Source organism: Lissotriton helveticus, chromosome 9 (genome assembly GCF_964261635.1).
Source record: "Lissotriton helveticus chromosome 9, aLisHel1.1, whole genome shotgun sequence".
NCBI lineage: Eukaryota > Metazoa > Chordata > Amphibia > Caudata > Salamandridae > Lissotriton > Lissotriton helveticus.
In genome coordinates, this window is record NC_136070.1 from 278496323 (window position 1) to 278518128 (window position 21806).

Genomic DNA, 21806 nt, shown 5'->3' on the forward strand with positions numbered 1-21806 from the left:
ATGGAAAAAACAGAAATACCTTCATGCCTAAGAAAAGAAACAGAAACAATACTTGCCATTCTACGCCCCGATTGCTCCCCAATTGCTTGTAGGGAGCACAAAGCTCTTAGTGGCTCTGAAGGCAGTTCCTGTTTCATTGTACCCTACACACCCACATGCTGGACAGTCTAAATATGGAGGATAGACGACGATTCTTTAGCTTGCCTGGCTCATCCATGGTATCAGAGGTCAAGCAATCAATCAATGCCGAAACTCGATAGATGGTTTTAAGTTTGGTATCAAAAACCATATAACATAGACATTAACAAAGTCAATAAGTATAATGGCCCATTCAAAATTGTTTACTTTGTTTTAAAACAGAGCAACATTCAAGTACAACTACAAGTAGGAGCTCTGTCTAAATTGATTCTTGAGAGTTCAAGCCCAAGCCAGGCGTTCCTCCTTCTCCACCATCCCCATGGATAATATCACCATGTTCTCTGGGGATCTGAAGGATGGGTGGAGATTACTCAAACATGGATCAAAGCCACCTCACAGGACCATAAAACCTTACACACTGTACTGACAGTGGTAGGTTTGCAAAACACAATACATTATATTGTCTGGTTTTATTATAACATCCTGTTTGAAGGAGCTGGCAACCCTATAACCACAAAAGTTAAAATGTTGGTATTTTTGTTTGATTCCTCTTTATCCTTTGAAGATCAGCTCATGTTTTACTTAAATATTGCACTTATTGCACCTGCTTGGTCAGGAAGCTCTGTACTGAAAATGAAGAGTCCTGGGACATTTTTGATCATGGCATTGCCAGTTTGAATCAATGATTGTTGCAGTTGGTTTCTAAAGACAATCAAGATGCTGCTGTAGGCCTCATAGGATTGAGAATACGTGGTAAGAGCAGTGACAGGTGTAGCCATCTTATGTCCCATCATTCATGCTTTGCATTGGCTCCAGGATTAATTTCCAGGTATTGTGAATTTCCATAAATGGTTACACCAGGTAGGTCTGGAACCTTCGACTAATTCCATTGGCTGGGATGCACTTCGAGGATAATTGATGTGCGCCTAACCAGGCTGTACATGATAAGTGCTTCACATGGGAATGGATGGGTAGGACTATGCTAACATTAGGGTAAGGTGGCCACCTTATTCCAGGCCATTATGGACACAGTTTGCAGTCTTGAACTTTTCAATTAAAAATCACAGATTCCAGGCTTGTCAGTCCAATAATTCAATGGACACAATACAAGACTACAATACTCAGGATGCATTAGGCCATCACAGAAAAGTCCAGGAATGGAAACACTGTGTGTTATGACTTTGACGGAGGTGGTTACACTACATAAGAGGCACAACTTTGGAAAGATATGCCCACCCCCAACAAGGAAGACAGCAGATCTGGAAACAATTAAGACTGAAAACTCTGCTTTCTCCACCTTGTTAAATAAGTCCTGGTGATGGAAACAGGAAGATACTATAGGGTTTAGACACTAAATTAATGGCATACATTTGGATTAGGATTTGGAGGGTAAAGCTGGAGACTAAGGCCCCCATTAGGATGGCAGGCAGATCGCCGCCGCCAGGCCGGCGGTTGCGATCCGCATGCCATCCATGCCGGAATGACCCCCTGCCATATTAGCATGGCTGGGGGGTCCGCGGCAGACGGAAAGACCGTCCGGCGCTTTTCCGCCCCGGTCGCAAGGCGACCGGGGTGGAAAAGGGTTTATATGGTGGCGGTGTCTATCAGATACCGCCAGCCATATTTGGATGGGCATTTACCAATGGCAAGGCATGCAGAGTCTACTTTGATTCTGGGGGGTGGGGGGTGCATTTCAAAGGACAACATGGCAGGCACCGCGCGGTGCCTGTCACGTTGTGCTTTAAAATGCACAACATGTATTTTTAACATTGTGGCGGGCGGTGCAATCAGCACCGCCCGCCGCAATGTTAAAAATACAGGATTCGCCCACCACTGTGGCAGACCCATCCTATTTTCCCCCACGGGACTCCCGCCCTTGTGGCGGGTGGTCCCTTTCCACGATGGGATGGCGGGCGGGCAAAGTCCGCCCGCCATCCTAATGGGGGCCTAAGTGCGACAGAAGCCAATGTTACCATATGTGTGCCATACTATCAAAGGGAATGTAAGCAACACAAGCAAAACACAATGATGCTGCTGTAAAAATACTAGCAGCATGGGCAGAGCCCTGGGGAACAATGAGATGCCAGAATGTTAAGCTCCTCTAGAAAGAGGAGGGAAGAAAAGTGCATTGCTTGAGACACAGGCCCACTTCCTCAATATGACGTCTTTGTATAACTTCAAGCTCACCCATTCACTCTATCACTAGGTTTTAAAGCTACTGAATCTATGGCAACCCCAAACCCACTCATCACACTTTTTGTTGGGGAAAATAAAAATAAAACCCCTTCCCTTTGGTTTACACATTTTTAGGGAAAAGCATCAGGAGTTAATGGTACCTTAGAACTCAAAGGTAACCGAGCAGTCTTAGCTGTAAATATCTACCTACCCTTTTGTTGTGATGATATAAGGTCTGGCTGCAGAACTCCTCTTAGAGTTAAATGGGTACTGATGGAATAGCCCCTGGTTCCAGTGACCATTTTGCACACTAAAAAGTGAAGTGATGCTGACTCCGGGCTGGTAGACTCGAAGTGGCCTGGAGTAGCCCTCACTGGCTAATGTACACGTCTTGGACTGCCATCCTATCGGGTCTCTGGGATTCAGAGGTCAGTGAGTGGAAATCAAAAAGCAAGCAAATCGAAGAGGGAAATGTTCTCACATCGTGGGAGCAATAAACGTGAGCACACGGTTAAAAACAAAATATTAAAAACATTTCATATTTTGGTTCAGGCCTCTCAGAATTCTTGAGGCGCGCTGAAATATCCGACACCGCAGGCATGCGGCTGAGGGTGCTCTGGAACCATCCAGGGGGCAACACTTGCTTTCCATAAAGTAATTGCCTGTCACTCTGCCGCGTTATAATTGATATCAATCTCAGATGGCTGCCGCGGAGGGAGAGCGGCGATATGTGCTGGTCTTCGCCATCGCACGATCGGCCACCAGAGGCCTAGCGTGTAATCACAGCCAATAATTGGACGCTGAAAACAGCAGTCGCCGTGTTGAAATCCATACAGGCGACCACTGGACCATTGTATAGCACCTGCAGCTGTCATGGAGGCTGGTCTGGCTTCGACTCACCCCCTGCCCTTGTGCGGTGGGTGACCTTGGCGGGGACGCGGCGTCCATAACACTGGTGTAACGAAAAGTGAGAGGGCCTCCCTGCACGGTACTTAGGAGGGCCCCTTCAGGGCTCAATCAGGAGCTCTCCCGGCCAGAGTTTAGTGCCGAGGGGGCCCCTTGGAGCTAGGGACCCCCCGCACCGCGTGGGCTGCGGGGGCCTGTGTTACGCCCCTGGTCCATAAGGCGCTTCTCCTGGGCTGCGCCAGTGGCAATAATGGACGCGGCCCCTCTGTGAGGGCGTTAACTGAGTGATCCCACGCCCCACAAACTTGTAAAATGCAGAGTCAGTAAGTAGAGTCTGGGAACTGAGGGGGCGGTGTTCACAAGTAGAAGCATACGGTAACGACACGGTAGCACCATCAATCGTGACTTCACTTCCGCTTTTTTCGGTGTCAATCATTTGTCAACATGTGTTTTGGTCCAATTTTACGTTGATTAGCCTGAGCCCTGCCTGTTATACCACATTGTTTAATACAGCTTTCTGCCAATCCAGGCCCAACATTACAAATGAGAGACTGTTCCCTAAATTTTAGAATTAGAACAATTTCCTAAACTACCTAACTACCCTGCCTTGTCTGGGGGTAGTAAACATTATATGAATGCAATATTATACAAGAGATTCTGCAATCCCTGAATAAAAACCTGTGTCTAATTTCTTTATGATAGGCGATTTGTGAAGCACCCAGTTGCCGATTATAAAGAAAAGATGTCAGAAATCATCTGTAATAACTTATTAAAGTTGAGTTCAGAAGTCACAATGCTTACTGCCATAGACAGCAGCTGAGGGGGAAGGCAGGTCAGGTCACAAAGTGTAATTAAAGCAGCTGTTTAAAAAAAACAAAATGTTGCTTTTCTTTCTTTTGTTTTATAGCTTATAGTGACAAGCAGAAGGGGGATATTTATGGCAACATGTTTCTTTTTTGTACTCCTTAGGCAATTATGGAAAAGTGAAAATCTGCATGTTTCTACACATTCCGAGCTACTGTGGATGTAAAAAAAAATAAATAAGAAAAACCTACTTGCATTAAACTGATTCTAATATTGTTTTGCAAAAATATCTAACAGCTTTTTTGACGTCTTTAATTTTGCACTACAGATTCTATTGTTATTCTTCATATATGCAAACATGCTCTCTCTTTCATATGAAAGACCTATGCATCAGGAATTTAAGTGGTTTGTGTGAAAGGTTATGGTGTGATCTTATATTATACGGAATAAAGTACCCATACCCTCCATGATAAGGATATCATAAGTGACCACAGAGTTTTCATAACCTTATAAAGGAACTCAGGCGTGTTCATTTAGATAGCTATGGAACTCTTTTGTTGCTTGCAATATCCTTATAAAGTACAGCAGGGGGTACTTTATCCTAATATAATGCTCAACACTCTGTTCCAGCGTCTAAGAATTCTCCATTCTAAGAAATTGGGTTACTAGTTGGGAGGGGAGGCCCTTCTCAAGGAACCACCACAAATCTTTTCACGGTGAATTCACAAACAGACCCTTAATTAACCTGTACTCAGCCCTTGGATAGTTTGGCACAGAGCAGTCAGGCTTATCTCAGAGGCAACTCACCACAAAAGGAGCCCGCAGCAGAATTATAAAATAGAGTAATTTTAATAATAAAATAAGACTAAAATGACAAAAATCTAATTAGTAGAACTGGAAGTATTAAAATTTAAAGAATTTTGGGAAAACACTGCCAAAAGGCATTAAACGCCAACTGTTGGTATCTGGTCATGCCAGACTGGGGCAAAGTCACAAATTGAGGCAAACCGTGAAGGAGTGACGGCCAGCTACAGGGACCCAGTTAGGTCAGCTGAACAGAGTACCTTAGATCTTGGTTGCGGAGCAGTGCGAGGATCCGTATCAAATCGATATGTTTCACAGCCGAAGCGATGCGTCGGTTACGAGGAGTGACGAGGTTGTGGTCCTGCATCGTCATTGAGGCTCCTGTCATCTGATGTGAAGTCCGGAGTCGAGGATATACCATGAAGTAGGGGCGATGCGTTGGTTCTGAGGAGCTGTCATACGGAGTCTGTAATTATCCTCCAGGCTGCCGTTGATGAAGGATGCGAGGGCCTAAGCTGAGGCTGTGTCATGCAGCAGCGCTTCAGATGCTGCAACAGAGTGTGGTGTAAGTTTTTTGGGCGGTTACTATCCACTTAGTAACGGCAATGCATCGGTTCTGCTCGGGGTTGTGCCGTGCAGCAGTGGAGATGAGTCAGTTCTGCTGGATCCACAGAGGCTGCTAGAGCACCTTAGGCCAACTTTCAAGGGTCCAGGACTAGGGTGGTGCCACTTGGCAGGGTAGACTCACAGATGGCAGAGTCCAGGAGCAAGGTTGTTTGAGCCTTCTGTTTCTGAGGCTCAAGTCAGGATGTCAGCCAGCTAGCCCTTGGAGTCACTCTTGGGTTTTGGATTCAAGAGATGCAGGTCCAGTCCTTCTCACTCAGGCAAGAGGGAAGCAGGCAGCAGGTCAGCACAGCACGGCAGCAGTTCAGAAAAGCAGTAGTCCAGCAGTGCAGTAGTCCAGCAGAGTGCCAGTCCTTCAGCAGCACAGCAGTCTGTCTTCCCGGCAGAGTATCCACAGGTCCAGAAGAGCACTGAAGTGGTGGTATCTAAGGTGCAGTATTTATACCCACTTATGCCTTTTAAGTGGGGAAGAAACTTCTATAAGTTCCATTTGAAGCCCCAAGACACCCTGCCTCCACTGTACTGGCTCTAGACCAACTATAGGAGGGATGCAGCCTCTTGTGTGGTGGCAGGACATAACCATATCAAGTGAAAGTGACGCTGTGCCCATCTCCTCCCTCCCATCCTGCTAGTGATGACCCAACCAGGCTCATCTAAGCTCCCTATTGTGTGTGGCTGTCTTTGAGGAATACACAGAGTCCAACTACCAGCTACACCCAATCATGTGCCCCAGGTACAGGCCACAGGCTCTAAATGACTGAGGCAGGACAATTCCAAATTTCTAAACGTGGCATATTCAAAATTATGATTAGAAATTTGACCACCATAATTTAGAATTTTTCATTACAATTCCAAAGATGCCAAACATGATCTGGGTACCTGCTTCTATTTGAAAATTACAGTTTATTAAATGTAATAAGGTAACTCCAGTGTTAGACTTTGCAGTGGTGAAAAACAAATGTAAGAGTTTTTTACAAGCAGGTCAGGTAAAAACTTAAAAGTACAAGTACACCTTTTTTAGTATACTGCACACTGCTTTCTGAACTGCCCTGGGCCTACCCTAGGGATGCCTTATATGTATTAAAAAGAAAGGTTTGAGCCAGGCTAAAGATTTATTTTGCTAGGTCAAAATGAAAGTTTTGAAACTGCACACACAGGCTGCAATGGCAGGCCTGAGGCTTGTTTACAGGGCACTTGAGTGGGTGGCATAATCAGTGCTACAGTCCCACAAGTAGCATTTAATGTACAGGCCCTCTGCATTTACTGTGCCACCTACCTAGGGACTTACAAGTAAATTAAATATGCAAATTGGGTATAAGCAAACGTTACCATGTTTTAAGAAGTGTGGACATGCACTTTAGCACTCGATAGCAGGAGTAAAGTGTGCAGAGTCCTAAGGCTAGCAAAAACGAGATTAGCAAAAATGGAGGAAGAAGGCAAAAAGTTTGGCGGAAGACCACCCTAAGCCTCACAGGTCTAACAAGCATGCTTGTCTTTTTTTAATTCCACTTTTTACATTTTAAACCGACTCATTTGTTTATTAATGAGACTCATTTGTTGATATTGGACCAGTGATAGGCTAAGCAAGCTGTGTTGTAATTCGAATCTGTGAATTAGTGGAAGCACATGGAACACAGCAGCAGTTAGGTAACCCAGTGAGCTATCTTTATCAACTTTAGAGCTGAGTGTCCTCCATGGCTTCTGAGGTAAAAGCAAGGTGATTATGAAGACTCCTCATAATTGTTCCAAGCAGCAAGGCCCGCCCCCTACAGAGCAGTGAGGATAGCATTGATAAAGTGTGCAGAATCTTAAATCCAACAAAATCGAATTCAGAAAAACAGCAGGGGTGAAGGCAAAACGTTTGGGGTGACCATGCATAGAGGGCCAGGTACAACAAAGTATTATTAGAGCAGGGTCTAGATTATGAAAGAGTCGGATTCTTATAGTTGGTTGCAAAAGTATCCCTTCAATATTTGCAAAATCTGCCTAGGATTGAGAGACCCAGTCCTAGAGAGCATTTAAGGATAGCAGTCACTTTTATTATGCCCCCGAGTCCATCTGCACTCGATGAGCCATCTGCTGAATCACCTCATCCATGGGCTGAGAGTTGGATTACGAAGGCTATGCACACCATCTTTACCACAGGGAAATCAGCTAGGAGCGAATGCTTAGTCATTCTGTGTGCTCCGCATCTGATGGCAAAGATGGCAAATATATATGAGAATGAGTAGGGAATTGTGACCCTAGCAACCTCCCACGTGACCCCTATGGGAAACAGCAAATACAACGACAGCCAAACAATGGTTGCCTTTGCATCGTGGGCAGAATAACGAATGCGTCTGAACCATGCATTACATTACAACGCAAGTCGTTACAACGACATGCGTTAGGTCAAGCGGCGTTGGAATTTAAATCCCAACGCTTTCCCTACTGTTATGGTGACTGGAGTTGGAATAGTAAGTTATACTATGCCAAAGTCCAGCACCCCCCTAAGGCAAGTCGTTGTAATGACTTGTGTTGTAAATGGAATGCGTGGTTCAGAAACATTTGTTGTTCTGCCTGCGTTGTTAAGGAGCGAATGGGAAATGGTTGTGTCATACAACTGACCCCTATAGACGGCTTCTGTGAGATTCTGAAGTTACTACTACATTTAATGTATTTTTTAGCAGCTTTAAGGGGGCAGATCAGGATTGAAGGATGTTTGACATCACTACCTGTTATGCTGTGGGGCGGAGTCAAACGCTGTGCGACGTCACTTCTTCTATGACAGTGCTTTGGTACAATGACACCAGCATTCCGAGGCCAGACATCAGATGCAAAATGATTACCTGATATGAGTCAGGAAAGCAAATATGTGAGTGGTTTACTAAGATACCGCACCTTTAATTCTATCAGCCAACAAGAAATCATAGTCTGGGACATTTTACCTGTTAATAATTTTGTCTTTGATATCTCGGTTTGGAAATTCTGGTAATCTGATGTGTCCTAATTAATATTTTGCAACATCACGCATTGGACGTATTTACTTAATTCAAGCATCGTACTGTAGTGTCAAACTTTAGCCATTGATATGAAGTAATATTTTCTTTTCCTGACAAAAGTCCTGTGAACATCTTTTAGGCACTCTGTGATCATAATTGACATGCTCCCAGTTACTACTCACTTCTGTAATACTGCGAAGATCAATGCAGAATGAGTTTAAGGCAGTAATACTTATTTTGGGAGTGCAATAATTTCTAGTACATGTGCGTCTCTGTTTTTTGGGTTGTTGTAAATATGTAAATTGCTCCATGCTGCTTTACTACTCTGTGTTCACTGTTTAAAGTGGAGTTCAATTGAGTGGCATTTTCATTTATGAATTGTGTACATATGGAGTGCTTACTGGTGATACCCGCTGATAAGCCTCTCTCCTTCTGTTTATGCAGCGCGAGAAGACAACGTGGCCACATTCCGTGGCTCGGAGTACCTGTGCTACGACTTGTCTCAGAACCCGATCCAGAGCAGCAGCGACGAAATCACACTGTCATTCAAGACCTGGCAACGCAACGGGCTCATCCTGCACACGGGCAAGTCAGCTGACTACGTGAACCTCGCGCTAAAGGACGGCGCCGTCTCACTCGTCATAAATCTGGGCTCAGGCGCCTTTGAAGCCATTGTGGAACCAGTCAACGGCAAGTTCAACGACAATGCCTGGCACGACGTGAAGGTGACACGCAACCTGCGGCAGGTAATGACGAGCCAGAGAGGGCCTATGGAATGCTATTCAGCACCATCCTACACTGATAGTGTAAATTAATAGTGTGTGTGTAAGGAAGACTAGAGGGAATGTGATCACACATGATTGTTCAGGGAACGTCTACTCTGAACCAATGTAAAATAATTTGGTGGTTTAGACTTAGATATTAGGAGTGGAACAACATCAAACCTAACTATTTGGGGCTCTAAGTTTGGTGGTTAACTGAGCTCCCATAACCTAAATGGAGTGATAATACTATAAAGTGAGCAAACCTACCATTTACTAAAAAACACACAAGATTACCTGAGCAATATCAATTTGGCTAAGAGATGGAACACATTAAAATAGTATTAATGTCAACCCTTTAACTTGCAAAGGAAAAGACTCACTCAGAGAGAAAGATGCACCCATGTTCAGTTGAGGACATGTCCAAATGCCTTAGATCTCGTTGAGGCAAACCTTGATAGCACACGGGGTTGAGATGAATATCTCAGCTCATCATCTTCAACACAGAGTTCTGTTTCTATGATTCATTCTGAAATGGCCTCTGCAGAGGAATAATCAACACCATGCTCATTTTTCTGTCTTTGTACTCTACTTTCTTTTGACTTCAGTTCTCATCCATTTGAATGTTCACCATTTGTATCACTGTTCAAGAGCTGAGCTCTTTGTGTTGAGGTTCTCCTCAGGAGGTAGGATGCTGTTCTAGCTGTTTGTAGAGTTTCTGTTTCCAAGCAGATCATACCTCTTGAGACAGTCAAGAGAGTCGGAGCTTACACATTAGGAGTGATCTGAAAGAAAATGAAATATCAGAAGCTTAACCCTTTGTGTCCATCATGAGTTCAATATCAGCCCTTCCTAAGTACATAGCCCATATTAGGCTTCTTTGAGCTTCCTATCCTAATTTTCCAAGTGTCATTGTGATTATATGTCTCTTCTCTATACTCAATCAGCCTCTGGGTAGACTCCTGTCTACGCATTCTGTTTGTGTTCATCTCACCTCTCTATCTGTTTCCTGTCTCTCATGAGACAGTGTATATGTTCTTTGTCCTGAGGAGAGCAGTCCCAATGATTATATTAGAAAATCACTATGCTTTTTCCAGCCGTAATTAAGAATGAGGTTCCCAAAATTTCAGTCGTATCCAAAGTCAAACTGGCTTTGAATTCTAGTAACCCTTGTCATCAAAGCACCCAAGACAAAGGAAATTATGAGAACTAAATCAAATAAATTGAAAACTGATAAGAAATTAATATTTACTTTTTGTGTACATTTGCTCTGTACTTGGGACACTATCAGACATTTGTTACAAGAACTTTTTGGCAATATTTGAAAATTCACTCTTACCTAAGTTGGACAGTTCTGTAGAGCAAATGTGTAAAGCGCCTTGATCTGTAGTGTATTTCAAGATGTCTGTTAAGTTTAAGAATACTGGTAATAAATAGAACAGTGATGTGATGGCAGTCAGGGCACACTGAGGTATGTTAATACCTCCATCGTCACTATTGTGACCATTACTTTAACAAGACCATTTTTTGAGGCACCATTTTTCTTTTGACTTGACCATTATGTCGACTTGACCATTATTTCATCTTCAATCTTATTTCAACGTAACAAATTTTCCGATCAGACCAATACTTCGACATAAACAATAGTTCAACTTGACAGTTTGTTCAATGTGACCATTATTTTGACCTGACCAAGATTTCAAGTTGAATATTACTTCGACTTAACCATTACTGCACCTTGAGCTTTGACTTAGCTATGACTCTGGCCTAACCATTACTTTTACTAGTTTGGTTTGCTATTCTCACAAAACATTGATTCACCAACATTCCAGTTATGATTCCAGATAATATATAGGTTGGAACCCTTGCCCAAGCCTAAGACCCTCAGAAACGTATAGTTTGCTTCTGAGGAGTCAGGAAAAGCACAACAAAGGAGTTTACTTTGGCTTCCTGCTGCTCCTTTGAGGGCCTCCTTGGTCAGCAAGAGGTTGGACTTTGTCAGGGGTACTAAAAGGCAAGACGGGTAGAAGCTACTACTCCTGACTACTCTTAATTGACACCAATACATTCTGACTCTAGACGCAGCCATGCGAAATAGTATCAGTTGAGGTAATGATGACTTTGAAGCAATGGTAGCCAAAGATTTCAGGGTTCACCAATCACACAAATTGCTGCAAAATCTTCCCTTGCAGTTGAAGCGAGAACCTGCAGTAGACTCAAGTTCACCAGCCAACAATAGTGCAAAAATATGCAAATCATGTCCTCTATCAGAAAGAACTATCTTCTGACACCCAGAGACTTAAATGAGTGTCTTGAAGAGAGCACCCATTTCCCTTTGGGCACCTGCACACTTCTCCAGGTGGTTTTCAGAATGCAGTCGTATTGTTGAAAGATAAGAGCGTACTAAGAGAAAATGAGCTAATGTGTTAGCATCTTGAATTAAAAGAAACCTGAAAGGTGAAGTGAGGAATACTATTTATTTTAAGACCACGAAGGAACCGGCATAACAAATGGAATATGTAATTTAGAAAAGCATATGAAAGAAAACTTGCAAGTACCAGAGGGTGAAGTTGTTCATTTTAGAAGATAATTCTGATACTTCAGTTTTGTCTCTTGTACAATGAAGTACAGAATGATTCGAAATCTGCCCAGATCTTAGCACCCATGCTGGAAAATGTCAAATCATTTGGAAGCGTAATCCCATGGCTGGTCAAAATAGTCCACTTTTGACTTTCACTTCAGTGTAATTTTCTACTCGAAGTGCAACAATTGATGTGATGTTTCTTGCACTGAAAGAGATGTGTCCAGTGACAATTCCACCCACAATTTTAGGCTCCTTGTCCAGTTCAATGCATATGTTGTTGACAGAAGCATAAACAAGCGCCACTTAAAACGAGTTCTCATTGCCCAACAGAGGAGGTCCGGGCTCCCTTCAGAGTAGCTGTTCCCAAAGGGGATTGCGCTTACCTAGAACACAATATTGGCACCAAAATATATTGTGGTAAATTGGGTAATTCCTTCATATCAAGGAAGTAATGCCACATGAAGTAATATTTCGAAATTTACCGTATCAGTTATAAGGACAAACTCAACCCAAGAAGAACCACGCCAAGGGAAAATCATGTGTTTTATTCAATTCTATAAATGCTAAACTAAAAACAATGAAGTAATCCATTTAAGTCACTTAACATTGTAAATTATATTTGTTTGTATATATAACGTAATTAATAAAAATAAGATATTTACGAAAGGCCCTTTAGGTGGAAAGGCATCATCATGTTATATTTGCCTGTCTGTCAATTCCATTTTCTATACTTTATTATTTATTTATGACATCTTTTGGTCATTTCTCATGCTTTCGTGTTCTAACTCTGAATGTTTTCTTTCCTTTCATCTCAACCTTCAGTGCAGGTGGATGGTAGACTTGTGGAGTTCTGAGGGTCTCTTTGAGTGCTTTGTGGTATAGCCTGTCCCTGCCTGCTGCTGGGAAGGATGGCAACTCCTTCCACAGCACTCTCAGGAGCATCTCAACATATGGCCACCGCAGTGATTACAGCAACACGCAAGCCTATAAAATGTGCAAGCCTATCAAATGAGGAAAAGGCATCTGAGGTTTTCCACTTAATCTGACAGTCCAAAACTCTCATTAAAATACGAATTTCGCTCACTTTTCACAAAATATTCTTGGTTGCCCATACAATACACAACATAGATTTGACTCTAAAGCAAAAATGATGGTTTGCAGTGCCTGACTTTATAGAAAATACCCATCTCTCTGGCTGTCAACATCATTGTTACAAGCTGAAGGTGCAAATCTGCTAACTTTGAAAATATTTTCGAGGGAAGGGGTTTTGGGGGGGCAGGGTTGAGAGTGGGGGCAGAGCTTTGAGCCCATCACCACCTGATCGACCATATAGAACTGGGTTCAAGAAGAGGTTGTGGGTGGAGAGCCCAGAACTTACCACATTCTTCCCCAAAACAAATAATAAAGGCAGCTGCTCCCGACGTCCTTTGTAAGTTGCAAAACTCCTAATGGACAATGGCTGCTCAGAGCTTCAGTACAGAAGCTGGAAATCCGCTCCATGCAATGGTTTCCAGCTCCCCTTGTGCACACAGTGTGATATCAGCTCTTGATCTGGAGACCCGTTGAAGAGTCTTGTGACACACAGTGGCATTGTGTGAGTTGGCAGGTCTGAACATGCATACCTTTCAGTGCAGCCCCTCTGTCATGGTGTCATCACATGGGCCATTAATGTAACTGGCACTTTCGGAATGTTAGCGGTAGATTTGCAGTATTTTCTATGCCCAACTTAGTGCTGGTGCAAAGAATTTCTGTAAGCACCATCATTTCTGGCAGGTAGAGACTTTGCATCCAAGAACATAAAATGATTTCCCAAGGCCTTTTGATCCAATTAAGCAGTAAAGCCAGGAAAATACACACGTCCCCTAGTTCCACAACCAAAAATCTCGCTGCTGAGTGACAAACCTTTTCCCTATAAGGTGAATAATTTCTAAGTCTGCAGGAACCAGTCTGTTAACACTGGGGAACAACTGCTTCTTCAGATAATCAGAAAACAAGTGAGCCGGTACCTAAGGATGATAAATGGTAGTGCTAACCCCTTTCATCTTTGGGATTAGCAATGTGGATGAGCCCCACCAGAAGGCTTTGCAGAGAGAGCTCCTTGCCATGAAACATTGAACTATGTCAACAGGGCAACAATGCTGGGTCAAACTACATTGATTTCTGGGAAAACCCTAGCTCTCCTGAAGTTCAATATAATATACACAGATGCAAAATAGGATCATCATCAGAAAATGACTCTCAATGCTTTATCAAATAGTAATAATATTTAGAAGCAAACATATAGACACAATGTACAATTAAGCTCAGAACCAGTTTTACAGGGGCCATACAGTCTTGTTCCCCTTCCTTCACCATAATAGTCACCAACAATAGGCATTCCATATGCTCCTTTATTTGATGTCTGCCTGGGTTTTGAGATCTAGGGTGACATAATTCACCCGATGGCACTTTTATAGTAAATATGACTTAACAGTATAATACTGATTCTGAAAGGCCCACCTGTCTCTCAGGCCCAAAAGTCATACAACAATGGATACTACGTATCACATAATTACAATCTTTGCCGATTTCACTGGCTGTTTGTGAACACAACAACAAAGAATTCTCTCACAACCAGGGCTCGAGTCGGGGTACACGCAGGTACTTGGCGTCCCCCACTCTTTTTACAGGGTGGGTGTCGTCCCCCTCTGCCACGTGGTTTGTCCCCACAGAATTATGCTGAACTTGTCCCAGTGTAATTTTCAGACACCGGGACATGTTCAGCAGCACCTGCACTTTGCCTGCTTTTCATTCCCAGCAGCAACGGGCAGGCAGCGAGGGAGCCTTTTTTCACCTCCAGCTGGGCCGAAGTTAAGGGGCCATCCAGCCTCCTTTTGTTTGTATATGCTGACTGGGGGCCTCCTGGAACCTTACAATTAAATTTAAATGCCGCAGAGGGAAACAAAGGCACACAGCTTGCCTTCTCTTCACAGGTACTTAAGAGAGTCATGCTTTTGCCTTTGTTCTGTCCCTGTATATAAATTCAGATACTGTAAGACTGTCAGATGGGTTAGCCAGTCCCAGTATTAACACAAATAATTTAAATAGCACTATTATATTTCTTTTATAGCACTACTTCGTGACGTCATGAGGTCATTTGCATATTGTCTTACTTGGTCAATCCCCTCACTTCTTTTTAACCGCATGCGTGCTAAAGGCATTTCTGCTGTGCGCTGGGTTTTTAAAAAACCAGCGGTGCATGACGAGCTCAGCTCGTCATGAACGTACGAGAGGCGTAACTCATGACAAGCTGAGCTCGTCATCCGCCTCGCAGTGGTTAAGGACTTGTCCCTTGCTCACAGCCCAGGACCCAGAAGCTACCTAGAAGATACCAGTATCACTATGGGGCAGCTGCTACGCACTTTACTTGTTGCAAGCTGTAAAGGAAACAAGACATTTTCTAAGCAATGCTAAAAAATGACAGACCATTTAATATTTTATGAAAATATCCCTAAACGTTATGAAATGAGAACTGGTAACAGTGACTACTGTTGAAGATTAAACAGGGGGGGTTTCAGTCTTTAGGTGATCCTAAATCCAGAATTCCAGCTGCATTGGTCTCTTTTTAGTATACATTAAGCCTTTTTACAACATAATAAATTCACTGTAGAGTTGTAAGTTGGAAGGTGGAATAGAAAGTGATGTCTGACACTGAGACAAAAAAGATAGACTATGCCAGAAATGCTAATGTTTCCACATAATTTTAATAGAACATTGCAACGTGTAAACCTTTGCCTTTAGTTCACAAATCTCAAATGAGTTGGGTTCCTTTTTATGGCAAGTATTCAACTAAATTCGAAATTGAAACACTTTTATCACTTTCTACCTATGGGATTTTGAAAAAGCACTGCTTGGGGTTGTAGCGGGTGTGGGGATAGTGAAAAATGTGGCTGTACCTTCTTACCTGCAGAGACAAATACGGAATCAGGCGGTGTGTGCACTTTCAAGGATGTCTTTTGAGAAATGCAAAACGTAAGTACTCTGCAAATCAGTGGTGCAGAAGGCTAGAAGGGGACCCCGTGGCCCCGGAAAATGACATGGGTCCCAACCGTCAGCTTTTCTTTATTTTTTTTGGCATCTTCCTCCTTCGCCCTGCATTGTTGAGATGGGGGTGGCAGGTGAGACATGGCTTTTGACTAACACTATATCATTCATGCAATGTTCCATTATGACTAACCGTTACCAATTAATGTACTAACCATCCCTCTTAACAAGTCATCATTTATCTTTTTATTTCTTTATTAACAAGCCGTTCTCTTCACAATTTAATTTCCTCTCTTCCCCCCTTTTCCGCAAAGCATTCGGGCATCGGACACGCTATGGTAAACAAACTACATTGTCTGGTAGATATCATTCTTCTTGTCTTTTATTTTTTCGGTTTGCCGTGTGTGACCCTCTCCTTCCTTACCTTCTAAACTACCCTTCCTTCAATCCCCTTTGTCGTTTTTTTAATTGCTTTTTTATTTTTATCTGAATTCATTCAATCTCACTTTTTCTCTTTATCTCTCACTTTCTTTTTTCGAAAATAAATAAATAAATAAAATGTTTTTTTTGGGTTAACCAAAAAAAAAAAAAAAGATGGTCGGCAACGTAGGTAGGTATTGTGTTTTTGGTTTTCCCTTCCTCCACTCGCCCCATCACAATAAATTGTGTTTTATCTTTGTTTTCCGCCAATCAATCTTTCATCATACATGTATTTATATATTTATTTATTTATTTATTTCGACTCTTCTTCAAAGGTGTATAGCGTGCAGCAATTCCATTCTAGCTGGGGGTGCCTAGCTTCCTGGTGAAATGAGCCCCTCTTGTTCTTTCATCTTTTGTTTAAGGCAGAGGTGATGGTCAGGCTCTGTGAAGAAAGTGGCCAGACATCTGCCTTTCTCCTCTTCTGCTTTGAGCTCGATGCCACTGGCAGCAGGATACTGCTGGTTTATTTTTTCTAATCTCTGTTCCACTGCATGGCATGTCCACCTGCTTGGCGTCACCACCATTTGTCTGCCTACTACATGCCTCAAGTCATTTCTTTCAATGCTATAAAAATACTGGATGACTTCGGGAATGCTGACCTTGTAAGAAGGGTATGAGCCACTTGGCAGCCATCTTTGATTTGAAGCGTAAGCTCTAGCGTGCTGCTCCTAATTTCTAGGCCAAGGCAGTAAACTCCGGTCCGTTCGTGGAGTTTATGGAGTTTTTTTTCACTCCACGGAGCTCAAGGAGTTGCGAAAAATGGAGCGGAGATTTTTTCCCTGCTCGCGCTCGCCAATGCTACATTGCTTCTCAGCGAGATTTCTAAATGCGGGTGGTCGCGGATGGTTGCTACCACGCGGGTTTAGAAGCCTTGCGTTCACGCTGAGGAAGCTGCCACTTGAATAGAACTTTGACTCAAGCGGTAGAAAGAAGGTGCTCCCTCTTGTGCTGCATGTGATGCTGTTAGTGCTGATTTTACAGCACAGAACAAACATCAGGTGCTAAAAATCAGCACGGAGAATAGGAGTGAAAACCAAAATGAACAGTTGGGTACTAAAAATATTAAAGATGTTGCAACATAATTCAGAACATATTAAAATCATTTTAAAACTAATGGAATGCTTTGTGAGTCTCTGAATGCTGCATGTAATGCACATGTCAATACACAATAATGTGTTTGTTCATCCTTGGATGATAGGTTTGTTACTGCATTCCAAATAGTATGACACTCTGTGTATGTCAAGAAAGGTTTTATAATTTAATGGAAAAAAGAAATAGGGAGTACCTACATGCCCTAATCATAATGCCTTTTCATGGATCTGTTGACACAACTTTGCAAAATTAGCATTTTTTCTAAAAGCTTGGGTATGGGTTGTAATAATTTTTATTACCATATCTTATGGTATGTGCTACTATGCTGAGCCCCTACTGTCATCTTTCGAATATTTCGGATCCATTAATTCTTAATTTCAGTAATTTTGGATTCCCAATATTTAGATATATAGCTAGATAGATAAATAGATATAAATTATTAGGTATATTCACTGAGAAGAACAAAGGTAAAAGTAATGATACAGTTGGGTGTTGAAAATTATCAACCAGTAGATATTTGGGCCTGTAATGAGGAAGTTTCTAAATTGTGGGTGTTTATTTCCCGAACTTTGCTGAAGATTTTGAGGTTTTGCTGAATGAGGTGGTTTATATCACACTGGTGTCGTAAGCATGGCTCTAAGGTTGTAGTTCATTCTGTCCTTCTCAAGAATGAGTGCAGTGAATTCTACCTAACTATGGAAGGTTGTCCAAAAGACCCTGGCAGAAGGTGTATTTTCAGTGGCAAATGCATACCTGCCACCCACCTGACTTAAAATTGCGGATCATGTGAAGCCTTTAAGAGGGTATTCCCATTCATGTGAATAGAGTATGAACTCTTTGTTTTGAGAATGGTCAAGGTTTAAAAGATGGATGACCACATTAATCTCTATTGAGGCATTTTGTTAAGTGGGTGATTGCTAGTAAAAAAAGGGTGAGATCCATCAAATGTGAGTGACTTGATGGTTCTACTATGTGTCCAGCTTGTGGTCTAAGGTTATGTCCGTTATCACGTGATTGGCAATAAAAAAATTTGCCAAAGGTGTTCCACGTTGAAATAATTCAAGCCCACAAACCCTATTGGTCAGTGTCAGAGTGACTGGATGATATCATCACTGATGACATCTCAAATGACATCAGTGATGTTATCAATGATGTCATTTAACATGCCATAAATGATGTAATATGTGAAATCGTAAGCCATGCATGGCAGGGCACTTGGTATAGTTTGCTCAGTAAATGACAGCTAATTCCAGTGCTTTTTTGGCTTTTAAATATTATTTACTTTTAAATCTCAAGTCAGCACCCCAGAACCTCACTTTAACCCTTGTTTTTTTCAGTGAATTTCATTAAAAAAAACTAAGATGTTATTACCACACCTAACTATGACATCCCTTAAACCTTTGTTTTTCCAGTCAATTTCCCTTTTTTTACTATCATATTCAGCAAATAAAATCACAAGAGAAGCATCTCTTATACCGATGGTAACATACAAAAAGCAAAAAAAAAACAAAAACAAATGGATGTGATGAAAACTGGCATAGGAATAAATACATGGGGAACGTCAGAACAGATATTTCATTTGTGTTAGGAGGAAATCCTGAATAAATGTAAAGGAAGTGTTTAAAGACCTTTGGCTTTGGAAAATAAACTGTGTTAATATAGCATAAACCAGAAATAATAATGCTGACACTGCTTGTAAACTACCCTCTCGGATAGGGCTACCATCTTGTGTTATGCTGGTAAAGACAGAAAAGACAATAAATCTGTACTAGAAGCACCAACAGCATGAGAAACCACAGTTGTAGTGAAAGCATGATGCAGAAAAATCAAATAGGTGTGAAAGGCACAGCAAACTTTGAACAGCCTACTTGAAACCCAGGTGAAACTCATGGAAACCTTGTTGTAGAGGCGGGCTCAATGTCATCAAAGTGGCATCATCAAAGAGACAGATTGACAGATTATGGCTTCTTCATGATATCTAAACAAGAAGGCTGCTCTAGCCATCTGCCACTCCACCCTGCATATAATAACCAATCACTTCTTTAACTGGCAGCCGCCTGTTTATACAAATACGCGTTGCCTGCAACTGGTCGGCCTGCACCCAGTTGTTTAATGTAAACTCTCATTAAATGAGAATATAATCCTGTACATTGATGTGTAAAAACTGATGTAGGACTTAGACCCTTATTTAAAAGTTTGGTGGAACTGGACACCCACTTAAAGTGGCAGATGTCTGGTACCTCATATTTAGAATGCCATTGACATCAATGCTATGGCAGACAGGACAGCCTCCACATTTTGGCAGATGTGCTGCGTGCCAAAAAACTAAAAATAAGGCCATTGCTACCAGCAAAGGGCCAAACAATGAGTTTGACGAAAGCCATAGTGCTGTGGTAGTTGAATCCAAGGTCTGAAATTCGTCAGTAAAGAGCTGTGCTGCTCCAGCTTTGAAGATCTGATCAGTTTTTAGATCATATTTTAAAATGGAATGCTTGATGGATCAAATGAGCACATTGGTCTTCAAAGAAACAAATCAAAGATGGTGCTGATGGCTCACAGTAAGCAAAACAAGGCCCTCCTTCCTATTTCATTTTTCCACCTCTAACTTACTAACAGCTTTTATCACTACACTTCATTCTGCTCCTCAGCCACCCTCAACGCACCGTATTGTTTTGGTTGAGTAATTATGATTTTAGTTGATTTTGCAATTTAGTATATTTCTATTTTTTTGTACACCGGTATTTGATTGGGTGCAGGGATTCAGTTATTAATTATTTTTGCTGCATGCCAGTGTGAAATTGAAATCCTTCCTATCTCCAATGGCTTTTTTTGGCATGGGTGTGTCAAACAACGCTGATCTGCAATGTTTTTTTTCAAGATGATTTTCCACAAATTGTGCTTTGCTCGTCGTTTTTATTTTGATATTTTGGAGTGTTTGGTTAAATGTCTTTACCTAGGTTTCCTTTTTAACTCATCAGATTTTACTGTGCACAGAAATGGTAGCTCCCACCTCTTCCTTTTGATTTTGGGGAGAGGCAGCTGTGAACTCCCGATTTACAGAGCATGCTCGAACAATCGTGCCTTTTTTTCATTGGTAAAGGGGTCTCTGAAGAATGCATGCTCACTGATGTGCCTCTTAAAATCATAAAAGAAAGGAAAGTATAGTAATCATTTAAAAAGGCAATGTGGAAACCTTCGTCGTTCTTCATAAGAGATTCACAGAGCTCACCAGTAAGTAGAACACACATCTAAAAATCAATACCCTAATCTAAATTCATTTAAAAAGCTTCTTCCAAAGGGCAATTCAATTTTTCTCATCTGAGCAGCAAGATGGGACAACATGTTGGTGAAAACTCAGGAGGTTCATCATGACGTCAGTAGATCAAAGGTCACTGAAGATGGTGGCATCAAGAGGCCTAGGAACAGGAAAAGTGGACAAGAAAATGGGACTCAGACTCCCAGCAAAACAATATTACCATATATTTAAATACATACATAAATTCACATTAATTACAATTTTAAAAGAGAAACAAAATACTGAGTGAACAACTAGAGCTCAGGGAGAGGGGAGAGGTGTCTCCAAGTCATACCTGTTTTAAGATGAAGGTTGGGAATTTTGTCCTGTTCCTTTTGTTTCCCTCTTCAGGTGACCATCTCGGTGGACGGAATCCTCACTACCACCGGCTACACACAGGAAGACTACACCATGCTGGGCTCCGATGATTTCTTCTACGTCGGGGGGAGCCCAAGCACAGCGGATCTGCCAGGTTCCCCCGTTAGCAACAACTTTATGGGCTGCCTTCGAGAGGTAGGCATCACTTCATCCAGCCGCACAACCTCCTGTTTTCCATTCTTTCCAATTCCATTGATTACTTCCCCTCGTCCCATAGTACAGAGTTTATAGAAGAGCAAGTGGGTAGTCAGCTGCTTGCCTGCAATAGAAGTTGCCATTTGGTTTTAAAATGTATGTCAAGGGCATCATTACGCTCTTCAAAGGTGGTAGCTGGTGTCAGAATGGCTTTGGAACTCCAGACCTAAAGCAAAGTCATATAAGTGGTTAAAGTTTTTCATCCCTTTTGTATCCTAGAAGGTCTTGACTCTATAATCCTTGACTGTGAAGCAGGGAATGAGCAATGTCTGTGGGGTTCTAACTAGAAGTATAGATAGTCATAGCAATGCTAATTTTCTTTTGTACACATGTAAAACCAGCATTGCCACTTGTCCTTGTACTTTGGTTAAAGGCTCCAATTTAAATCTGCGTCCTTAGGTCATCTAGGCTTACAACACTACTGCTCATGATCAGGCAGCAAAACAAAGATCTAGAAATATGTGCATTGCAAGAAGCAATAACTTGGCAGTACAGGGATTTTGCATGGATCCAAGACTTTCAGCTCCATTCTGCTTGAGTAAGAATAGTATTTTTTAAGAATA

General features: G+C 42.0%; 1 protein-coding gene across 11 annotated transcripts in view; it reads left to right on the forward strand.

Annotated features, from left to right (window-relative positions):
* The window catches only part of NRXN3 (neurexin 3), a 2205897-nt gene that overhangs the window by 492843 nt on the left and 1691248 nt on the right, over nt 1-21806 (forward strand). For 6 of the 11 annotated variants that reach the window (XM_078659982.1, XM_078659983.1, XM_078659984.1 and 3 more), the window contains exons 1-2: nt 8881-9178; nt 21022-21183. In XM_078659982.1, coding sequence (XP_078516108.1) covers nt 21082-21183 — 102 coding nt within the window. In that variant the 5' untranslated portion in view covers nt 8881-9178; nt 21022-21081. Of the gene's footprint in view, nt 1-8876; nt 9179-21021; nt 21184-21806 lie in introns of those variants that run through there. The other 5 variants (XM_078659988.1, XM_078659989.1, XM_078659981.1 and 2 more) reach the window with 2 other exon arrangements.